Source organism: Cardiocondyla obscurior, linkage group LG21, assembly GCF_019399895.1.
Source record: "Cardiocondyla obscurior isolate alpha-2009 linkage group LG21, Cobs3.1, whole genome shotgun sequence".
In the NCBI taxonomy this organism is placed as follows: Eukaryota; Metazoa; Arthropoda; class Insecta; order Hymenoptera; family Formicidae; genus Cardiocondyla; species Cardiocondyla obscurior.
Genome location: NC_091884.1, coordinates 1662086 through 1686614, shown reverse-complemented (window position 1 = coordinate 1686614; position 24529 = coordinate 1662086). Strand labels below are relative to the sequence as shown.

Below are 24529 nucleotides of genomic sequence, written 5' to 3'. Positions count from 1 at the left end.
AACTTTCCCGGTCACTAGAGACAATGAAAGTGAATTTTGATAAGTTACCAAACTCCTCGGGAACCGTCGCACGGCGACGTGGCTTATTAAAAGGAAAAGGATTGAAACTCGCTCGCGATCCCCTCGTTGTTTACGCGGCGCGCGACGCCGTTTTATATTTTGCAGGCTACCTTTTCTTAGCTTAATGAAAGAGACGTCATGTTCGCGATGCGGAAACGGGCAAAACTTTCCTGCCGCGATCCTTTCAGAAAGATTCATATCCCGCGGAATACAGTCCCGTATTTTCCGCGGCGAAAGGAAGAGGGAGAAAAAGATTTAACATGTCGCAAATCCGAAACGCGTACTCGCTAAACCGGGGCAATTTCATTTGAGATAAAATCTGGTGACAATTTATCCGAGATAAAAGCACGTGTAAGACGATGCCAGATTTGAGAAACCCTCCCGGTTTTATCTGTACTTACTGCACTCCGCTTTATGTCCCTGAGAATGTAAAACAAATTTTAGAATAAAATAAAAGAAGAAGAAAAAAAGAAAGAAAAAAAAAACATAATTACGTTAATTGCCAAGATGCTCGGACGTGATACTCGCGAACGACTCGTTCGTGCTTTTCGCATCTTTTGACAACTTTTCGCCTTCCGTGTATCGCGCTGGGAGCAATAAATGCGTTGCGGCTTGAAATGATCTCGAAACTTACGAAGCACCGCTTCTCTTTTATTACCTATTCCGCTGGTAAGAATAGAACCCGGAAGAAATGCCGTTTCCGCAGACGCGACCCTATCAGAAGCTCGCGCGCCCGTCACGTAGAAGAAATAAAGTGGACGGAGCGCCAGTAATAAAAGCGGTCCTTAAGGGTTCTCGCCAAATAAATACATCTATCGCGTCACAAGTTGACAGCTCGCCGAGCCCGCCCCCCCGTCCACCCTCTTGTTTGAGGAAAAACCTCACCGAAACGTGTAAACAGAACCGGACAAAGACACCGGCTGAATTATTATCGCAATCGCTTCCCGTCAAGTGTTTTTCATCTTCATTTACCCGAAGGCGCTATTAACTTATCGTCTCGAGAAAATTCGATATAAATGTCCGATTTAATTTTAATCCACCATATTCCGAGGGCGGAACAAAGGCAGCGGCAAGGACCGATCGATCGAATTAACTTCTAATCCGAATTAATAAAGTTTTAATCCGACGGCGTACAATGAGATGTGTCCCATAACAACGTGGACGATAGTAGGAATTATTGAAAATCTTCCCGGGCGGTAATCGACTTTAACCGGCGGCGTTTTTTCGTCCCGACGAAAACGATTGTCAGCGCGAGCGATCGGAACGATATTGCACGTTGAATTGACGTCGCGATCGGCGATACTTGGTAGAAATGTTCGAGTGGGTCGTGGATCAAAAAGCCTCGTTTATGTTAGCGCGGGGCGAAGCCTACTCCGATCACGGCTGACCACTTCGTGTTTATACTCCTTCGCGCGCTAGTACGCGATGTACGTAAACGCATCGCAATTTTCACGGCTGCGAAAAATTTAGCAGCATTAATTATTTAGATTTTTATATACGTTCGGGTACGCATCGCGATAACGTATCGCAAAAAGTTTTTAAATTAAAAATTACGAATGCAGGGAAAAATCATGAATATCTCGTGCGATATTGGATTATTTTTCCTCACGGAGAGGGGGAGGGGGAGGAGGAGGAGGAGGAGGAGGAAGGGCTTTTATTTTTCTACGTTATTAATATAAAACAGAGAAATATTTTCTCGTAATTTTTCTTTCTCGCTCGAACTCGCTCGTTGCTCGTTATACTTAATACCGGTGACTTCTTTTTTTTTTTTGTCTTTTTCTTTTTCTTTCTACTTTCATTTAGTTTACGTTTTGAGATTTTGATAATGGTCTTCCGAGATTTGAGCATGTTTTTGCTGGTGGGCGCAACTAGCTTCGGCTGACGAACAAATTGGGATTGCCCGTTATTGGGAAACTGACGAAGCCATTGCGCGACGGAAACCAAAGGACGGTGGTGATTCGTTCGAGTACCGCGAGCGATTCCACTGCCATGGGTTTTCGATTACGAAGGGCTCGTCGCGTAATCCCGAAAGGCGTGAAACTCTCTCGCGAAAACATCGTTCGAACCGAGCTATGAGAGGGAAGCTTCCTGGCGTAAAACTTTCTCTATAAAAGTTGTTATTACAAAGGAGAGATGGTTTATACACGTGCAAACACCATCGCGTCGCGATAACGATGCTCGACTATTGCTGCCATAATCGCGATTAATATTGAACGCGAGGAAATCCGCAGAATCCGTAAGTCTTCCCCGCTTCATGATTTATGCAATAGACAAAGATATAATTATCGATTCGCTGAAATAAAATGTGAGACTAAATCGTTGTAAAAATAAGATAACTGAATTAAAAGTACGAGATGAAAAGGACCTGATATTTAAAAATAAACTCGCACGTTCCATCGATTAATAGAAAAAAAAATATATAAAAAACTTATATATATATTTTCGACTTAATTTTAAAAAGTAGTCGTAATTACGGCACAAAGTTACGTGCCCGGTTACCAAATAATTTAATGTATTCTGAGAAAATCGCGTTGTGAAATTCGCGAGTTTATAGGATTGCCGCGTTCCACGGTGCGCCAACGCGACATAAGTAGGTATTCATTGAAATATGTTGACACAAAGCGGTACTTAGAATTCTCCGGTGGTATTGCGAATTCAAACGACTACCATCGAAAAAGCAAGAGAATACCTCTCGATTTTCTCCGGACGCGATAAGACCTCGGCTCGAGCGGAGATTGCGATCGACGCGATATCATAGCGCGGGCGAATCTTTCGGGAATCGTTGACCTTTGTTAAAGGCGGAATCTAACAAGGCCAACGATCGGAATCGAAAAGGGACGAAGAAGTAGAATTTTTATCTTGTCGCAGGGAATTGTCTTCGTACGAGAGAACGATTGTACAACTGCAAAAGAAAATGCAAGCTATTAGCTCGCTTATATCTCGCTGATAACGAAATTCACGAAGGGTTTTAATTTTACAATCGGGATTGAATACGTAAAATAAATTACAATACATTTAGGATGAATACATAAAATAATTTCTCGACGAAAAATGTTATATTAAATTATAATTACAGAGTTACTAATTTAGGAATGGTTTTTTTTTCTTTTTTTTCTACGATCAACAGTCAATTATTAACTTTCCATTCCAGCTTTTAAACATAAAATATTAATTACACATTATATGAAATTCATCGTATAACGTAGCGCGGGTTTTCATGCAATATGTATCCAAAGTAATTGGCCTCTCGCCTCTGTTCGAACCTGTACTAATATGCCGTCATAGAAACAAAATTCAAGTACGAACGAAATCCATAAACCGCGCTCGAGATTTCACCGCGAGTGACGCGTACAAAGATCGCAGCTATCGTTATTCTCCGCTAAGATATTTTCAACCAGAAACTTGCGAGGAACAATCTCTTTCGATGGAAGTCTTTCAATTTTACCCTCTCTTCGTAACTAGACTTGGGGGCAGCTCTCAGATTACCGTTATCTCAATGGCGCCGCGGAAACTCAACACCCACGCAATATATCTAACTGACCAGTTCCTCACCTTTAACCTTGTAGCCGTATATAACGGATAAGATCAACCCAGCGCAAACACTCGTAGATGAAAAAGACAGACGAAAATAGGAGAAAAGAAAATAGGATGAGAGAAAGAGAGAGAGAGAGAGAGAGAGAGAGGGGGAGAATATAGAGGCCGGAAAGGGGGACGGCAAACGGGGGAAAGATCTTCTTTTGCGTCAAATTTGGGAGTTGACCGTGTCTGCGTTTCGATCCTTAAGAGGATTCTTACCCGATCCGCACGGGAAATATTTTTACTCTTATTTCGTAGACGCACATCGTCCTCGGCGAGGCAACCTTTGTTCTTTTTTCTTTTTTTTTTTCTTTCCTAAGGGATTTATCCACCAGATCGCTTAGCTTCGGAGACACGGTTGATATGCTATAGGCATATGCTCTAGTTCGCCGATCCTTGAATATTCAATAGAATAAAAGCTTTGAAAAATACTTCGCGCACTTCCGTCGGAAGTAACGTGGGAAAATGCGGCATCCGACCGAGCTGCGTTTCCGCCCGAGCGAACATTCATGTATGTTTATTGAACAACGACGTGGAATTTTCAGAATTCTTGCGCAAACTTTTTACTGAAATCTATTCTCTTTGTTGATGTTTTTTTTTTCTTTTTTTAATTATAAATGACATACCAGTAGCGTATTTTAATACGAAAATAAAAATAATTAATTACATTTATATAAAATATATAGCACGTTACTAAAATTGAAAAAAAAAAAAAGACTGCGATCTTTAGGGAAAAAGGTTTGCGTTTGAGAAGCTGTGAAATCCGACGAATGTTCGAATCAGTTCGCGACTGATTATTCTGCCGGGCGTATCACGCGCGTGACAGAAATCGCGTGCAATCGTCTTTATACGCCCGGATACGTGCTTTTTGTCGAAATCGTGGGTTTAGTCGAGATCAGAGATGAGAGGCTGCGTAAGATCGAGAATAATTGCAACCTTGCGTGATGCTGTGCGCCGGACGAACCGTTAAAGCAAGGCTAGAATTGGGTTCGGTTCTTCATTTATGAAAACTCGCACGTAGGTTGAATACTCGCAGAAATAGAAATCATTGCAAATAAATATCTAAATACAGAAAAATGCATTTTATAATTTAAATAAAATTTTTTAAGAGTTTAAATAAAGTCCCGATCTTTCAAATAAATTATCTTTTCATATAATTCGAATATGATGCGTATCTTACATTAACGCGTTTAACTTTTTCATAGATATTTCAACAAAAATGCATCATTATAGTTTACTATTCAATACTTTTAATAACGATAAATCTAAAAAAAATAAAATAAGTTTGAATTTGATACGCATATAATATTAAAATAATTACAATGCAATTTTCTGTTTTACTTTGGCTTGACATGTTTTATCTGTACTTTTTCCTCGGGGAAAGATTTTTTTTTTCTTTTTTTTTTTTTATCTTTTTCCCGAGAAACCCGTACGGAAATACACGCTCGATGCACCGAAGAGGAGTATCGTCCGATGCCAGCTGTGCTTCTGGCGCATCGAACTAGCCGACGAGTTCGACTCGCCGAGTAAGCAAACATTTGCATCGTGACATACGCGGATCACCTCCTTACTACGGGGGGTTTACCTTCCAGATTCGCGTATACACGCCAACAGGCAGCTTACTGTGGCAAAATCGGATTATAAGCGAATTCATGGAACCGATACGAGCCGCCGACTTGCACCGCGTTGGATTTCCGTGCAAATCAATTAAGAACATGCCGTCAGATTTCATCGACGACGATTGATTCGATTCAACGTAAAATGTATTATTCGTACCCATACGGGTTCCATTAACGTCATTGGATTACCGGCTTAAAATCGAGCACAGCCAGCCCACCGCGCAAACCTCTAATTTGGTTATTATTTATTACTCTTAATATAAATTTACCTTAAAAAAAAAATCTAAAAAATAATATTAACGTTCACGAAAATACGTTCGTTATTATTCAAAGAAATTGAGACAAACGTAGGGTCGACTTTGTAATTGACTTGCACTACTTGCGCCGTTACATCAAGTTAAGAGCCACGGTGGTAATTAGGTATCTAAAATTAGAGCGCGAGGATTGAAAGACTGTATCGCCTCTGCAAACATTTGTCGAAAAATAATTCGAGTATACCGTGCGCGTGGTTATTTTTCGATCGAACATCACCTTTTATCGGCGCGTGACCTCGACAAAGTCGCCTGCGGGCTATTAATGCGAGCCTAGCCAGCGGAAACCGCAAGGAAGTTCTTGTCCGGCGATGGCCGGAGAGGGAAAAAGGACGAAGCTGAGAAACACGAACGCGATTGCGGACCGAGGGCGAGTGTGAAATGCGAGTAATGGAATTGTACCTCCGACTGCGACATTTTACTCGATTCCGACGCTCACGCGGGCGTGTCGTGTGCACTGTAGGAGCATGTACGCGATCTCGAGAAGAGGAAGCGAGAACGAGAGCGAGAGCAAGAGAACGAGAGAGAGAATGAGAGAGAGAGAGAGAGAGAGAGAGAGAGAGAGAGAAATGTGTGTGTGCTGGCCAACTGTCGGCGACAAGCGGCCGGTGCGCCGCGTATTATCGATCAATTTCGAGCTGACAGCCGACCAGAGGTCGTATTCCTCCATCGTGAAAGTTGTACCTGACGCGGAGGCTGCCGTTAGCGTGGACGTCAACGGCCCGAGTGTCGCGACGCTATTGTTGCGGCCCCGAGGAAAAAGGAAATTTTCCGACGCGCGGGCGAACGGGCGTCGCTCAAACGTTGACTAGTGTAATAACGTTTCTACGGCAATCGCGTTCCGTATCATTAATTCCCGCCGTGTCGGCAAAATAATTTAAAGCCGGATCACGAGTCGACCGGCGTGACGCCGTACGACTTCGCGTGGATGCTGACGAGACTCATTAACAATAATTCAGCCGGAGAGAGAGAGAAAGAGAGATTTGATTTTCCTCTCGATACGATTGTATCGTGATTTTATCGACAAACGCACGTCGCCGATAATTTCTCGAGTTATTCGTTTCGTTTCGCTACGTTTTTACGAACCGTCAAGGAACGTTAAACCAAAAGTGATCGAAAGCACAAAATTTTTAATTTAAATTCCCTCCTCTCTATTTTCTTTTGTTTTTTTTTAATTGCGTTAATGCACGCAAGAATCGCACACCTCTCAGGCGTGAAAACGTGAATTTTCCTCGATTAAAAGGGGAAAGTACAGTCGTAAATCGGAAAAATCACGCGACAGGAAATTACTGGTTATCGGGTGTAGTTAAGGATCGGCGTTTTATGGTAATGGAAGCCAGGGCGTTTTCTGGCAACGTGCGCGCGAAATCGCAACGTCGTACACAATATAACCTGGTAATAAGTCGTAAAGTTCGAGGCGACGGCACTGGAAGATTTCGAGTTCGCCGATGCAAAATACTCCGGGAATTGCAGCGCTGCGAGAATTGTCGCGATAATAACTTTCTGCTTCGGCCGCGCTACACAATTACTCCGCGCGTAGTGGCGAACTAAATACAAGAGCATTTAATTTCTACTCGATCTACATTTCGCACTCGCGCCCAGCTAGACGATCGTTAAAACTCTCTTTCAGCCCGGACTTGATAGTCCCTACGCAATCAGGGATGTTTATTGCATTTTATGCGTGCGCGGAATTTCATCGTCAAAATAGGAATGTCGATGAGATTTACGAGCGTTGCTTTTATGAAAAAAAAAAATAAAAAAATAAAAAAAAAAAAAAGATGCGATCGCGACGCGGTTGAATATTTTCTTACGGTTCCTCTTTCTCTCTCTCGCCTCTCAATCCGCGCCACGTTTCATTCTTATGCAACGAAAGAGATTTAATTGGCGCGCGTTTCATTAGAAAAAAAAAAAAATCTTCTTTTTAATTTCGCAATTTTTATTTCGACAGACAGGGGGTAACACGCGCCCGGCGTGCAATAAACGCAGATTCTAGATACTTCATTTGGCGAATTCTTTCGCGGAAAGCCGCCGGCGATGATAGATCGCTGTAATTTTCTGCATAAAGTTCCCCGGGGCAGTTCCTGTTCTATCTCCGTCGGGCGTGTTGTCTATCTGAATAAATTTTTAGCCGAGCACCACCGCCGGGATTCTTTGTGCCGGCACAGAGACGGATTTCGCTACTAATCAGAGACACATTTTCGCGGGGGATAGTTTTACAAATGAGAATCTACTCGCGGAGACGCGTCAGAGAACTCGGCGTTACAACCGTATCAAATTTGCATGAAATCTGGGAACACAAGGTAGATTCTCTGCGGCTTTCTTCGCGCCGCCTCGTCTCACCGCGCGAGGATTCTCCTCCTCGAAATACACCGCCATTACGGTATCTACATACGCCTGACGGCACATGCATATGCGCATAATAACGGAGAGCGCATCTGCTCACGCACGCGTGGACTTATATGCGGCGAAAAATTTCGCAAAAATATATATATATTTTTTTTTTTTTTGCGTAATACAAGTCCCGCGTTTCAAAGAACGGTTCATACACGCGCGCTCACGGGAATCGTGTCGCCATACAAACCGGTCTCTCCTCTAACGCAATTCGATGGGCCGCGCGCGAGCGCGCCTACAAACATACACTCGGGGAAATAATCCTTCTCTATTTTTCTGTTTAATCTAATTTGCCTATGCGAGCGAATCGATAGTACCGATATATTCGACAAATTGATTGTAAATACCCCGAGTTATTGAACTGCGAAAATTCATCACTCGCATTCGTTATCCCAATATCAATTACAAAATGTAATAGAACGCGCCTGCACGCGGAAAGATTTATTGTGTTTAGCGTAGAATGCTTCTGAATCTCACATTGGATTATTTCCAGAACGGCAATTACTCACGCTAATCCAACAATATTTTCGATATGTTTGCCGGCAAATATAGTTCTACCTAGATTAGCAAGTTTCCGAGGGAGGGAGGGGGAGGGAGAAGAATAAAAAAAGAAATAAAAAATAAAATAAAACCGCTCTGTACTCTCAACGAATTAACACCCAACGCAAACAGGTAATTTTCTATTGCGACAAGCTACGCAGACCAACGTAGTTACACAAATGAAATACTTTTCACGAAGGGCGAGATACGGCAAAGAAACATTTGTAGAACTTCTTGACTGAAACGCGCGGGCCTCTCTTGACATTTCGTAAAACACAAGTAAATTGTAAAAAAAAGGAAACAAAAAAAAAAAAAAAATAGCAGACGCCAAAGAGAAGTAAAAAATAGACGGACACAGAGATGTATATAAACGGTATATATAATATATATGTACAACATATAACTATATACGCGGCCACGTATGCGCCTATACATATATTTACATATAGACGTGTGCGCCATCCATTTCGGGAGGAAGATTAATGGCGCTTTCGACGAAAATGCAATTTACCGAGCAATCGACACGGTACGATGATTCACCCGGAACGCAAAAACGGTCGGCAAGGGGTACTTCTCGTTTGAAGGGCGCGAAAGGGGGAAAAAGGATTCGGTCAATCTGCATCACGGTCGTAAGACGGAAGAACGATCGCTCCGAGCGCGCCTATGAATCCAGGACGGTCGATTTTGGGAATCGAGGGAGGGACCGAATTATCGCAGCGGAGGTCGGGCTATCGGGATCACGGGTTGCTGTAAATAAAAAAAAAAGAAAAAAAATGCGGGGAAGAAGAGAAATAAAAGGATTGCGGAACAACGTGACAACTGTACGGCGCGAATGTTACGCTATTACGTGGAGTCGCGCGTAACTCCGCACAATTCTCGCCGGTACATCACCAGCGGCTCGTTTCACGCTCTCGAAACAACCCTGAATTAACCGTGTTCGCTGTTGCACGAGCGGATAATAACGTTGCCGGTGCCGCCGCTATTGCGCGCACACCCGCGATACGAATGAATGAACTTATCTGTATGTTGATTCGAGGCGGATACGCGAGCGGAGTTTGTTATTGAATAAACGGTGTATGACGAGGGAGATCATGGTCGGCGGCTATTATGGGCTCGCTATGCCCGCTGTGCTAATTTCTAATGATACAGACTCTACACGTACTCGCGTTTGCCGAAGAATGCGCGCTGCTCAGTCCAGGAGTCGATGATACCATTCACGCGGTGCACTGTAACGATTCGAAAACCGTTGCAACTTAATTAAACGCTAAAGTTAATACATGTTACATCGCGTACATCATCACGGCCTGTTTCGTTACAAAATAATTACCAGATAATATTTTAAAATAATAAATCAAAGTGTAAAAATTAAATTATTAATATAATCATAATACCGCGGTGAAATATAAACGATGAAAAGGGCTACATTCAGAGCCGGAAAAAAATTCCTAACCGCAATCGCACGACGTATTTAATAACGTAAAGTAACGACTAAAGAAATGGAGAAATAATTTGTTGGAATCTACCTTTTTCATAGCGAGTATCGACTGACTGACTGACTGATTGATTGATCGATCGGTTTAATAAGCGCTTAATAACGTAATATATTTTTATTATCGACGTCGTGCTTTTTGCTCCGTAAAAAAAAAAGAGAAAAAAAGAGGAAAAAAAAAGATGGTGTAATTAACGAGGTTGTTTTCAGCGAGATAACAAATTCGAAGACGCTGATATTCGAGCGCTGGGCAATCGGAACAATGGCCGGGCGGAAACGGGGCGGAATAATACCGGCCATTTTCGCTGCATTAATTTTTCAACACCCACCTATAGAGCTACGTTAGGCTAAGCATGAATTATGAACACATTACGGCCGGGATACAAATTGATTTATGGTCGCGGCGTCTCGCCGTGCATATCTAATATCCCCTGGCGATATTCTTCAGCCGCGGCGCGGGTCACGGAATACGATTAATCTGCATAGCGGATCTCGTCAGATTCCTTAATAGCGCTTTTATTATGTTCCTGTCTCTCGTCTACTCACCGGCGACGCCGTTAAAAGCTTTAGGAACAATTGCTGATACGACAAGTTTTCGATTCCGAGTGTTTTCCCCATCCTCCCCCAACAGGAAATGTACTTGTCTGTTTTATAACCAATTTTCGAATAATCTGCATTTTATCAAGATACGCCAGCGTGAATTTTGAGTATCAGCCGAGGCATATAATTGCGTTGGCTTTTCAACAACGCGAAGAGGTTTCATTTATCAAACTCCGCTGGTATCATAATTACTACCTTTTAAATTTCTTTTTTTGTTTTTTTTTTTCTTTTTTTCATAAAATTAAGTTAAACAAAGTTCCACTAACTTGATTTAAATGACTAAACTAACGATTCCGCGATAGGGAAAATCCGTTCCGGTGGAACCATAATCTGTAGTCGGAGTCTCTCGATTAGTATGGCAAAGAGATCCCCGGAATGAATTTTGTTTAACTTTCCTCAATTCCGCTCGTTAATGGTGAAACGCATTCCGAATGCATTCGGCATGTTAATTACAGGGCTATTAAATTGCCGCGGCGATCGTTACGGAATGAAATAGCCTGCCAATACAGTTTTATAGTAAGTATAGCGCTATTAATGACCGTCGTGCGAGTGTCCCGCCATATAAAGCTATAAATCAGATTACACGCTGCGGGCGGAGGAGGGAGAGGAGGCAGGGATTATCATTCTATTAACTATCCGATTCACGCTGTAAAATATGTTTATTCGCTCCGGCTTGTAATTAGATTCATTAAGTCCCTTGCATTCGCCGGGAAGATAATTATGCCGCTTGATTAAAACGGTTGACGTAGTTCGATTTAAATTCGAACGAATTTCCTCTCTCCATTAATTAAATTTCCTGTGAACGACGTTCCGCAAGCCCCGACACTGGACGAGACACTAAACAGCAGCCGCCCTCGTTCTGTATCGCGAAATTGAAGGCGAGCCTTATGATATCCACCTTGGACACTATAAGAGTTTCGTCGTTCTTTTTTCGTCGCGACGGTAGAATAATTTACGTAACCTGTCGATCGCATTTACTTGTCGCGTGTTTTGTAACTTAAATACGAAATTGAAAAAAAAAAAGACAAATTGCCGAAGCGCTTAATAACTCTGTGAATCAAATTGTTTTTAAAAATAATTAACAAGTATTATACGGCTTTGGTTTCATCCGTTCGCCTATAGCCCGATGTATTGCGCACTCGTTGGATTATTTAAAAAATATATATATCGTATATATATATATTTTTTTATATAATACATATTCTAGCCGAGTTTTATCAAGCGCATCACACTCTATTGCGCGAAGTTAAAAGAGTAATTGAGAGAGGAAAGAGCTGAAAATTTGAATAAAGTAAACGTTTACCGCCTGCAACAATCACGGCGCTGGTCTGTGAAATAAAATTTAATTCCGATGCGGACGCGTCTCGAATGTGAGATCGTTCGCAATCTCTGCGTTCTGGAGGCGGAATTAATCAAATATTCATCAGCATGAGAGAGGTACAAGAAGAAAGTTTTCGATGAAGGATAATCAAAGGGAAGGCCAAATCTTTTATATTGGTTTCGTTAACCTTGCAGCTTTGCGGGCAAAAAAACAATAAAAAAAAAAAAACAAAAATGTCAAATTAGAGTTCGAGTGCAGATTAAAGATTGAATAGCGTCGTTTTAATGAAACTCAAATTCAATATAAATTCCATATCGCCGACAGTAATAATAGTTACATCCGCAAATTACTAACACGGTTAATTAACAAGCCGAAACGTACTTCGAGACGGAATAATTGGATGGTCTTTCTTAACAAATGTAGACATGAAAGCAGGATAAATTTATACACTCGTGCGTTCACGTCCTCTCGAATAAAACAGACGCGTATATCCCCGCCGATGATCGAGGGTTGTTATTGCGGGCTTCGAAATAACACTCTCACCCCCCTTTCGATGACGCGGCACTTTCACAAATAATTATTCCTGATCACTATATTCGGGAGACGGAATTAATCAGGCATTGAGTCGCAAGTTCGGGGGAGGGAAAGCGACGGAGACGGAAGTTTTTCTGACGTGACTCCACGAAAGGAGATGCCGGTACAGTCTCTAGCCGCGGGAGGATGGATCAGGAGAAGATACACGTGACAAGAATGACAAAAAAGGTAATCCCGCCTGACGAGGGCCCGGTCGCAGGGGAGGACCGGAGACGCGACAGAGAACCATTGACTTCCAAGACCCCCGTTTTCCTTGCACCATCCCCCGGAGGCGTCCGATGATTACATCCACCCTTCTCCGCCCGCGACCCCCAAAAGCTCCCCGGATGTTAAACGAAGGGAGGCGCCGTTATATTCCCGCGTGTCATCGACAATACCAAATAATTTGTCTCGATGGTATTTCATAAGTCAATTAACGCTGCTGGCGCACCGGACCTTCGTACATCGAAAGGCGAGTTGATAAAATTAGAAATCACGTAACGCGATTGCACGACTATTCTGATAAGAAAAAAAAAAAAAAGGAAATATTACTCTTTCCGTTGTTAGAATTTTGCTTGTTATTATCTTGTAGTAAAAATGAAAAGTTAACATTTTATTCTAAAGTTTTTTTTTTTTAATAATACTAAATTACGGAGATAATATTTTTTTATTTCAAAATAAATCATATGTGATCTAAAAGTTATCCGCGTAAAAAGTGTAACTAAAATATCTTTTGTACCATCGAGAGGAGATTTTTCACATTGTTTTATGTATACATATATGTACATACGTATATAGTATGTATGTGCAGCACGTAGTGCATTTGCGATAAAGTAGTGGCGTAAAAATAGCACAGCTACATCGTTCATCATCTGATCACCGAGCAGACATGTATAGACACATGATGCCACAGCAAAAGATAGTTTCATCAGCGAGTACTCAATCTTATCTTTGTATGGGTGATCCTTAGGCAATAAACCTCTTTCATAAATTATTCGTACAAAATCGAATCGATTTAATTTGATCGAATTGGAATAGTAAAACGATCAAAAAGAAATTTTGCAAAGTTTTTCGACCTTTGATTTATTTATTTTATTTTTCTTTCTTTTTTTTTCTTTTTTTTTTTATTGATGGATCGCGTTTCCCTATTTTTTATCCTCTACACGAAAATGTATTTGGATCCAAAAAAAATTCAAATTTAAATATGAGAAAATGCACAGATATCTTATTTAAATTAATGGTTGCATTAATCTTTATTAAAAAAAAACTTTTATCTTTTCTTTTTAATTAATCTTATTAACTAATATATTAATATACATGTCTACATTAATATTTTTTTTTATGTTACAGACACCGTCAAAACTCTACAACTCCGCTGCTGATGCAGATTGGTAAGTCGCATGATTTTCTTTTCGTAGTTTATTATAGTTTCTCAAACCGATAACACGTCGTCGACCATAAATTACTCAATTAAAATAACGCGCACGAATTAAGACCTAACCGTTCAAAAAACAGCGCTCGCATTCGCAAGATCCAAGTTTCCCAAAACTACGCTTTTCAAAGTATCAAATAAAAAAAAGAATCCGTGCGAAGTTCAAATAACAATTAGTTGAAATAGTTTTTTTTTAGAATAGCGCTGCGCGAAAGCGGAAAGGCAACCTTCGATATAAACGCAAAAGAATTTCCCCGGGCGTTCGAAGGCTCATTCGACGTTTTTTTTTTTTGGTGCTTTTTTTTTTTTATTTTTTTTCTAGACTTGGCTTCGTTAGAAGGCAATTTTTATCGACAACGTAGGATTTTTACAACTGCGGTCAGGCGCTTTCACGTTTCGGGGTTACGATTGTATGTCGTTCGATTCGTTTGAATGCTGCACGGCTCCCTCGGGGAAACCGTGTACACCATCGTTTTCGGGGTTACGTTTTGTTACATACATCCCGACCCTTCTCTATCCGCGGCGAGCCCGATATGCAGGGCACAGAGCTGCGTCTCTCGGGTCGTTATTTCCCATCGTCCGAATGTCGTTCGAATAACGGCACGGCAATGTGAATCATAGCAATGCGAATTTAAATCTAATCGACCGTGCCGCTCTATACCGCCGCTCGAATACATTGACAACGTTACGTAGATAACATTATTACTTTTTACGAAATAATTGTCTTTCCGTGATTTAACGTCCGACGGGTGTAGCTTTATATATTATATTGACCGAAATAAAATTCCATACGAGCGCACGCACGTGAAAAGGACGACGCGTCCGATTTTAATATACTGCCGGCGTAACCAGCGTTCTCTCTCGTCGAAATAACGGCGAGCTACTATTTCAGAAGAACCCGTGTTACTTTCCTCGAACATTTTTCTTTGTTGAAAATTACATCGGCAGGGAGTAATTTATATATTAATGCGCTCGCACAAGGTATATTATATATTATATATACTTTATTACACCAGACCGGTTTTTGTTTCCCCGTCGCGAGTTATCGTTAATGAACCATTAAAGTTCAGTGTGTTCGTTAGTACGAAGTACGAAACTGTGCTATCTACTATTTGTCTACATCGTTGGATAACGAAACGAGTTAATTTCTGCGCGAGATCGTTCGAAGCTCGGTGGAGATCTTTTAGAAAGAAAGAAACGAAAGAAATATCTATCTCTGCATACACGTAGGTTTAACTTTGGTTTATAAAAAAAAGAAAAAAAAAAAAGAGAAAAATCCAGATACATATCGAGATGGTAGCGGTCGCGATAAGACGCTTTTAATCCGAGACGCCTCTCGTTTTTTCCGTGCTTCGCTCGCGTAAAGTCTTTGTTTCCTACGCGCGGCTTCCGTAAATGACTAGATCCAGTCCGTTCCTTTTATCAAGCATGCAAACACGAGGTCGTGCGCTGGCACCGGGTATAACGTTCGCCGTTCCAATCGGCGGTGGGTGCTCGTTGTGTACGAGTGAAATTAACTCTCCGGCGGTTAACCGTGGAAAGCTCACGGAGAACCCGAAGAGAACGGGGCAGTTATCGCCGCCGCGGTAGAAAGTTGTGTTGATCTATTTGAAATATACTCGACTCCAGCAAGTGTTTTACAGATCAACAGAAATTTTCCCCGATGCGACGCGGTCCACTAACTCAAATTTGTTCAGTATTTTCCCGTTGATTCTAATTAAACCGTCGCGAGGTTGAAAAGGATAGATTAGTTATTTGCCCTAATTATCGTAGTATTTCTGCAACGACTTGATTAGGTTCTCCTACAAAAATTAAACTCGTATATACGAACGATAATGATTGGAATTGAGATAAATAATTGGAAAAAAAAAAGTAATAAGATATTTAAAAAAAAAAAAGAAGTAGAGAAAAGAGTTTAAATTGGTACAAGTTTAGGAAAATTAGCAACTCGATTATCAAAGTATCAAGTGTAATTACCTATACTTTAATTTACACTTGAAAATTGTTTGTATTTTCTCACCGCTTCTCTCTCTCTCTCTCTCTTTCTCTCTTATTAGAAACTTGTTCAAGTTATAAAATATTTATCCAGTTATACATTATTCAAACAGCACCATTTAGTTTGTTAATGAAGCTTGAATTTTCTACGGCGGAATAGCTGTACGTGGTATGCACTCAGCGAACTTGGATGGTGATTTAACAAGAATACATGAAAATTTCATTATGCAAGTTCTAACATTAATTCAAACATATCTCTTTGCAAATTAATAAAACAAAAAAATAATTTCTATCTTAATTCCCGAGGACGTAAAGGAATAACAGACGCCTCGCGAAGTGGCGGTGTTAAACACAAATTCCGCAGATTTCAGTTTCCTACATATCGAGACAGAAATAATAACCGTTTATTATTTTTAGAGCCGCATTGCGCGAGCGAGAGTTTTTTAGCTTATCGATTCGTTCCGAGAGCAAGAAAATAAATGTACTTTCCCTTTACTTTTACGTCTTAATTAAACATCATTATTTTGTCTCTAGACAAGCTTCATAAAATCCATTGATCAAAGTTCCCCAGCTAAGGTTAAAATATATATATTCCAGGCCAATAATCAAAAGCCGTATTACTTTCTCGCTAAGAACAAAGAAGAATATCCACATAGTTGCTAATTGCAAAAAGTATAGTCGCAATGAGAAAAATATATATGTTAAAAGAAGCCGGGCTGGTAATTAATTTTCTGATATTACGTTTTCCTCTTTCAAAGCTAAGATTAATTTTAATGGGAGTATATTATGCTTTTTTCATATTTTTTTTTTGTTTCTCTCTCTCTCTCTCTCTTTTTTTTAAATTTAATTCAAGGAATACAAATAGAATTTCAATACAAATGAAACCAATCGGAAATCGAAAAACAATTTACTTAATAAAAACAGAACGTTAAAAGAAGATTTATTAATCTATCTAAATACATTTTTATTCTCTCTTTTATTTTTTATTTTCAATTCGCCGATTTTTTTTTTCTTTCTTTTTTTTTTTCGCAGAGAAATTACATGTACGTTTATGGATGTGTAGCGAATATGTGTCGCGGTTTCGAACGTTTAAGTACGGTCGAGATTATTGCAAACATGCCGCGCATACTATAGTAACGCATATCATACAAACCGCACGTACGGTGCTTCCATAATATATTCAACTGATGGTTGCTTTGAAGTTGCACGATACGCGTTTTCATCTCCACACTTCTCTCGTATCACTACATGCTCGGCCGATTCGGGAACAACGTAGACAAAAGGAACAAAAGACTCTCTGTGCGATCATTGCGTATATCAGTTTGAAACAGAAGTTTAATGTCCCGGGGAAATATTTCAAGCTTTTTCGCAATTATACTTTTTCTTACCGCGTGAAATAAACTCACTCGTTAAAATAATATAATACATGCGCTAATAACAATTACATACATTTATTAAAAACAAAAAAAAAGGGGGGAAAAGGAAAAAATAATTAATTTATATTTTTAATAACGATCCACTCAAGGCGAATCGAATTAGCATCTCGTTAAAATTGATAAACCGACAGTTTTCGATCGCACTTGCAACCGAGCGTCTCCCGGTTTTTCGCGCGAGGCTCGCCGAGGAAAGGAAAAATTTGGAAACGGTATTTTTCGAAGCGCAACGACCCGAGCGAGGTCGAGTGAATTACGATGGAATTGGAGGAGCGCGAGAGGCCGGGAAATAGGATCGACAACCTAGAGAAATACGTATTAGGATCGCGGCGAAATATTTTGATATCGAACGAGCGGGAACTTATATCTCGCGGCGTTGTACGGCCCCCGGGGGAGGTGTTACGCCGCCGAGTGATAAAGTGAGGCGGAAAAATTATTGCGGGGGCGTACGGGACGACGATCTCGGCGACGGCGAAATAATTTCGGTGTGCCTTCTGTGTCTTTTCATTTCCATGGAAACGACGTAGGAAACCTAGTCGCTCGGGATAGCGAGAAACGTTCGACCGACGGCTGAGCGCCTTACACGCACGAGTTCCCCGAGCCGCAATCAATAAGAAGTCGGGATTGCTCCAGCGATTGCTTCGGGCTGAATGGCGGCGGAGGGAAAGAAGAAAGGACGCGGATAGAGAGAGCGCCGCGCGGCCGGTCGTGAAGGATAACACGCGGATATGGGCTAAAAGAGAAAGAAAACGTTCTGCATCTATCATCGTCCCGTAAATAGGGCGAGGAAAAATAACCGGGCGCACACGATATTCTCACGGCTGTATCCGCGAGCGTGGAAACGAGGGAGAGAGACCCGGAAGGGTCTCTCCGTCCGACGTCTCCTCGCAATCGCGAACGTATAACGGTCGTCGTATTTCAATGGACGAGTGTCTTTTTGTCGTCTATGGATTCGTCGGGGGTACCTGTGATTCTTTATCGGTGAATGATACATCCGCGAAATACGAGCGAAATCTCGTACGAGAACAATTTCAACGGTAGCGCAATTTAAAAGAAATTGTTGGTGAATTCGTTGAAATATAGAGCGAGAGGATTTTTATTTTTTATTATTTTTTTTTTTTTCCTTTTTTTTCTTTTTCCAATCGATGTTGTTATCGATTTCTTTCTTTACCGTCAAGCTGACCATACATAACAATTTTTATTGGCACGCGGTGTCCTTTTTGTTAAAATATACCTTCACACAGAGTCGAACGATTTTTAGAAGTGTAAATTTTTCGTCGCGATTACCGCGAATATTAAAAAAAAAAAAACAAAATCTTACATAATTCGTTATTCTCGCGTGTATCTTAATACCGCTTGTAATCTGCATAATTCACGTATGCACATTCGAATTGTTCGCGCATTATTGACATTAACCGCACGTTTAGTCTCAATTTTCGCGCGGTGAATTAACATGAGGCTAATTCGCGCTCGCGATTTAAGTTTTCAGACCGAAATCCGGGTCAAAATTATGAGCCATTCGGGAGCCGCGCAAACTCGTTAAGAGCTAAACGAAACGAGATATCGCGGCGTGCTACTACGTGCCTCGCACACCCTTCGGACAGATCAGCGCACCCTCGTAAGCCTGGGCCGAGCGAGGGATGGGCGGGCGTGTCGGCGAGGATGTCCGGGAACCATTTTACGAGGACAAGACCCCAGAGGAGGAATGGAAAAGTTAAACGTTCGCAAACTTTCTTTCGCGCTCCCTTTTCCCTCGTCCACCGTTTTCCCGAGCTCGTGATCCCTCGCGTCGTTTTCGTCCGCGCTTCCCCGTTCGAACGATCGTTCCCGATCCCCGACGTACCAAAGCTGTGACAATGACGATTTTTAGACAGGGCGCTCTCTCCTCGCGACTCCTAGCCGAAAGATCCGAGACAAACTCGAGGCACATCGCGACGATAAAACCGCGATACGACTGGTGTATCTCGCGATTTATTCGTAATACATAGTCCGTTTTGTGACTCTTGGCCCGATACTATCAATGTCTTATCGAGAGAGAAAGAACGGGAGTCACCTAGACGGGCGAGTCCGCTGGACCATTAGTCCGCTTTACGACGCAACAATTCCCATCTCGCGTCGTAAAGTTGTTTTCTTTCCTTAACGCCGCGAATGCGAATTTTAAAGTACCGACTGCGTAATGCAATTCAGAAGTAGTCATCGACGAGTCGTTATCAATGTTTACGCGCGCTTCATCGATCGTCAAGTATACTTAATTATTCAGCGCACAAATTCACGTATATGTAATTTAAAAAAAAAAGGAAAAAAAAGGAAAAAAAAAGGAAAAAAAAAACAATTTTTTTTGCTCGTGCAGCTTCAATATTTTAGCAAGCCTATATTTATATGCAACTCGGTTGCCATCCACATTCAAGCGGGGTATTTTAAGACGTTCAGCTTGGCGAGGTTCAGCCGTAGCTGATATTCTGTTCGCCTTATACGACGTCACGTTCTGTTGACCACTATCCCAAAAGAATCTCCTACGTGCGCATCTAAGCAACCAGTATCCTGGCTCTGCACCGAGTATGTATTATATGTCCTGAACTTTTATCAGCGTTCGCACTCCCGTTTAGTCTCCCGAGGCTCTTGGCCGAGTAAAAACGCGCGGAAATCGCATTCGGGCTTCAATCTCGATTCTAATGGAAGTTAGAACGTCACGTACCCTTAGTAAATACATAGACTTACTTTTTTTTTTTTTCTAATGCGAAGAACTATGCAAGTTTCAATCTAAAAGTGTGCATTATTGAGAAAAGTCTTTCCTGTCAAAGATATTTAAACTGCAAAATCACAAAAGTTGAATATTCCAATAAAAATTAATGTAAATAAATGATTATAAAAATTAAAGTATCTTTATTCTGTATAATTTTCATTAATAGTAATATGAAGAAAAATTATGAAAAACGTATAACATAAAAAGTTTTTTTTTTTTTAGAAAAAAAAGTGTCATTAATAAAAATGATAAAAAATAATTAAATTTAAATAAATAGCACACTGTTATAAAAAAAAGAAAGAAAAGAAAAATGATATCCCATATAAGTAAATATGAACAATTAGAATTTTCAATATGTTCACGTTAGATATTGCACATATTGTATTTTAATAGCGTTTGGTGTATCAAAATAATACTTATATATCAAATTCGCGGCGAATACGAGATAGTAATAATTAACGTATATGTTTTACGGCCTTATGGCGCGGTCCGATATACAGCAAATGATACTGAGAGCTATTACGAAGCTTTAATAACGAATGAAAATGCTTCACATTCTCATCGTTTAATTAATTCCTTCCGGCCACAATGTGACGGTGAAAAAGTATTTAATTACTCTACACGCGGTGTGTAAGTTTTATGCAATCGTTAGCCGTATGGCTTCACTGTGGTAACATTAAAACATTATGGTTATTATTCGGCCATATCCATTAAAAAATATTATCATAATTACAATGTAATGCTAGCCGCAACGGCTTTTATCTGAGGGAGGACGAATTAATGTAACGAACCAAAAATTCCTCCCGCGTCTACATCCTATAGGATTTTTGTCGCTAAAATGTGCGACATATATATATATTTTTTTTGCCCACTCGGGTCAAACAAACATGAAGCCCGCGGTGTCGCATCTCATATAAGCATTATTTTTTCTAATAACATTTGTTTAAAACAATATAAATTTCACAAGAAAGTTCACTTGCAAAATGAAAAGGATCGCCGATCCATTCAAATTTGAAGTTTGTTACAAAAATATTTCTACGCTTTTAGAATTGATTTCATATAACGAAATATAGCAAAACTTTTTTTAATTAAAGCTTAATTTGATTGAACTACAGACGCACTTCCAATAAATCTAAAGTAGATTTGTTTTTGGGATTCCGCCGCGCTTTAGTTATTTCGGGGAAAATTTCACACACGGACATATTTTAAGTCGGGAATATTTAGCCGTTTAATTTATTCGATTTATTCGACGAGACGGTAGCTGGGACGCGTAACGAAAATATAATTTATCAGAATTTTAGACGCAATGCCGACTATGTACGCCCTTTAATTCTTCACGCCACTCACGCATTTCATAATGGAGTATCTTATTTGACCCGCTGAACCGCGTACGTAGCCCGTAACAAACTTCGTGTACACAAGTGTACGCGAAATGTAAATGCACGAATTATACCATTTGAGTATGGCTCCAGTTTATTTGTTTTGCCGAAACGTAACTGCATTAAACGGATTAAAGGAACGCATTAACTCCGCACGACCTTCCGCCACGCTCTCCTCAGCGGGTCGTCAAAAGTTTAAGCCGATAATTAATGTGCTACCACCATAACACAGTTACACCGTAACACGGTTAATTCAATGTCGACTGTTATAATTAAATTTAGAACCAGATAGCGGGCAAGGTAGTTAGCCGCAACCTACAATGCAGCCGGATACAATGCGACACGCCGCACAATGTTACGTTCGTCAGATACCAATCGCGACAACAATGCATCTCGCGTATTATCAACGTCATGTGAATCGCAATTCAATTTGTAACTCGTGGACGCGCACTGTGGACATCTAATCGGTTTTCGGATAATCTCCGTCGCATTTGGCTCGCGCGCCGGCGGCGGGGGGAGAGAGCGAAAAAAAAAAAGAAAAAAAAAGGGAAAAAAAAATCGTTCCCTCTAGAATCGAGAGACGTATACGCGCGCCGCTGATATATCCGCGCGACGGAGATACCAGGGGGGGAAAAAAGCACGCAGCGCAAACATCGAGAATCTGGCAATCCATTCTGGTAGAGATTTTATCGGACTCACCGGTAACCTTGATGTGATAGGGTAACTGAGCCCGCCACGTGTCCTGCATTTTCCGATCGGGCGCGACGCATCGATATTCCCCGGCTTCCTGGTAGACTACTCGGCTGAGAGCCAGGGGCCCGGGACCACCGACCGGGTCCATTCCGGGCCCGTGGCCCCAGCATCCGCCGTCGCACTCGAGAGTAACGGCACCGCCGATTTGCACCTCCATCCGTCGGGAATCGGTCGCCTCGCCGTTGAGCGCCTCCGCCTCGGTCTCCATATCTGGATCATCTAAATGTCATTGATTTAAATTTCTCAAGCGGCATACTCGACATAAAGACTTAAATGTATATTTTAAAAAATCGTGAAACAATACGCTAAATAATAATCCACAACGTTGGGCGTAATGGAATATTTAACAGAATTATTTAACTTTTTTTTTTTTTTTTTTTTTTTTTTTCCTTAAGCTAAAAAATAAGATTAAAACATATATACACGCGGCGATTTACAAATGCAAAAATATTGTAATATTTTTAAGATTTGGGCTTGGTTTATCATTCGAAAACTTTAACATTTCCGTCGTTGCGTATATATTCTCAGTATATTGGCATTTTACTATTATTTTAAATTCCTAATTCGATATCGTCCACCGGCGTCGGTATCGAGGTGCTTGCTCGGGTATCAGAAATCAGCAGCACGTACGAGAGATAAAGTTGGGCCAATATCTCTCTACCCTCACGTGCCTGGTTCGACAAAATCTTTTTCCTCACCGCGACGTTGCGTGCTGTCGATTCCAACTTCTACCCTTTCTCATCCCTCTGGTCCTTTTCCGATTCCACCTATGGAATTATACGGTTACGATTGTTTGCTCTTCAGCTAGCGCTATGTCCACAATTTCCAAGGTAGAAAGAGAGAGGAGAAAGTGAGGGGGAAGAAGCAACGCCGTGAGATAGAAGGAAAGGGAGCGAGAGAACGGATAAAGGTGTGCGGGGGAGGCGGGGAAGAGGGGAGAGGGATGCTCGTATCTCTGTTCGAGAATTAGAGCCGGACTGCTACAGCGGAATTCGGCTCAGGAAGAGAAAGAAGCTCGGGGGGATGGGAGGACGGTAGCAGTCCTTTGAGTTAGCAAGCTGATCCTCCAGCTCATCCTATAGCAAAACAAAGGGATCAAAGTGGTGCGGATGCGATAGGAGGCTTTCACTTCCTCTCACGCCCGCTCGGCTCCCGACTATACCTCGTTTGTCTTGTAGTTTGTTCGGAATTTTACAGCAAACACCACCGCTGTGGCGCTTTAACAAACAGAGGAAAGGAAAAGGAAAGGCTCCGGTAATCAGGCCGGTAATTTGACGTTTTTCGTCAGCGGGCATTACTCCTCCTTCGCAACGGCTCTCGTTATCTTCAAATTTGATCTGCGTCCCTTCTTTTGCAATAGCTAGCTTGCAGATCGTCCTAAATCTTAATGCGATTCGCGTGCGCTAAGGTGATTAAGATTCTCATACACTCCGTCCGTTTGTGATCGCGTTATCTCTGATTACTTTGATATGCCTTTCGTGTTCCCGCTAATTAAATTATGCGCGTCTAAGATGCTTTGTTTGAGTCGGATATTTAAATAGTATAAAATTCTCACTTTTACGGATTTAATAAATATAATTTGGTACGTTAATTTTTTCTTCAAACGTTAATAGAAAAATTATATTAATTAAAAAAAAAAAAAATAAAACTAAAATAATTATATTTAAGCACGTATATATAAAAAAAATATATTAAAAAAATATTTTTTTAAAAATAGTATAAGCTTGGATCATTTATATTGATAACAAACAGGAAAAAAATCCGTTCGACTGCCGATAGTGGCGGTCTTATCACTCCCGCCTCTTTAAAGTACGTCCTATCTGTAGACTGTCTACAAGCCGGCGAAATTAGCGCGTCGCTTTAAACCCGCCTTGACGTTATCCGGCGGATAAGTAATCCAGGAGGAGATTCGAACAGGACATAGTAGCAGTGTAATCGATAATTCCCACGAAGGAGGATGGTTGGTTTATAGGTGCTCTCGAGCCATCTAAATTGCGTAGAGATTAGGTGCTCGGAAGCCCGTATCCAGCATCGCCGGTCGAAGGAGCAGACGAGAACTCGAGAGGGAGGCAGAGAGAGAGAGAGAGAGAGAGAGAGACACAGAGAGAGAGAGAGAGAGAGAGAGAGAGAGAGAGAGAGAGAGAGAGAGAGAGAGAGAGAGAGAGAGAGAAGAGGAATAGGAGTGATAGGGAAAGCAGAGAACTAGATAGAAGACAAGAGGATAGAGGGGAAGACGAGGGCCGCGGGTTTGAGATGCAGGGTGCGCATCACCCTCTGGTTATAATGGCAAGATGGAAGGAACGGGGCTAGGTAG

General features: G+C 41.2%; 1 protein-coding gene across 4 annotated transcripts in view; it reads right to left on the bottom strand.

Moving 5' to 3' along the window:
• The window catches only part of Tei (irregular chiasm C-roughest protein teiresias), a 309776-nt gene that overhangs the window by 33597 nt on the left and 251650 nt on the right, over window positions 1–24529 (bottom strand). For all 4 annotated transcript variants that reach the window (XM_070670714.1, XM_070670715.1, XM_070670716.1 and 1 more), the window contains exon 12: window positions 22162–22434. In XM_070670714.1, the coding sequence (XP_070526815.1) occupies window positions 22162–22434 (273 nt within the window). The remainder of the gene's footprint in view (window positions 1–22161; window positions 22435–24529) is intronic.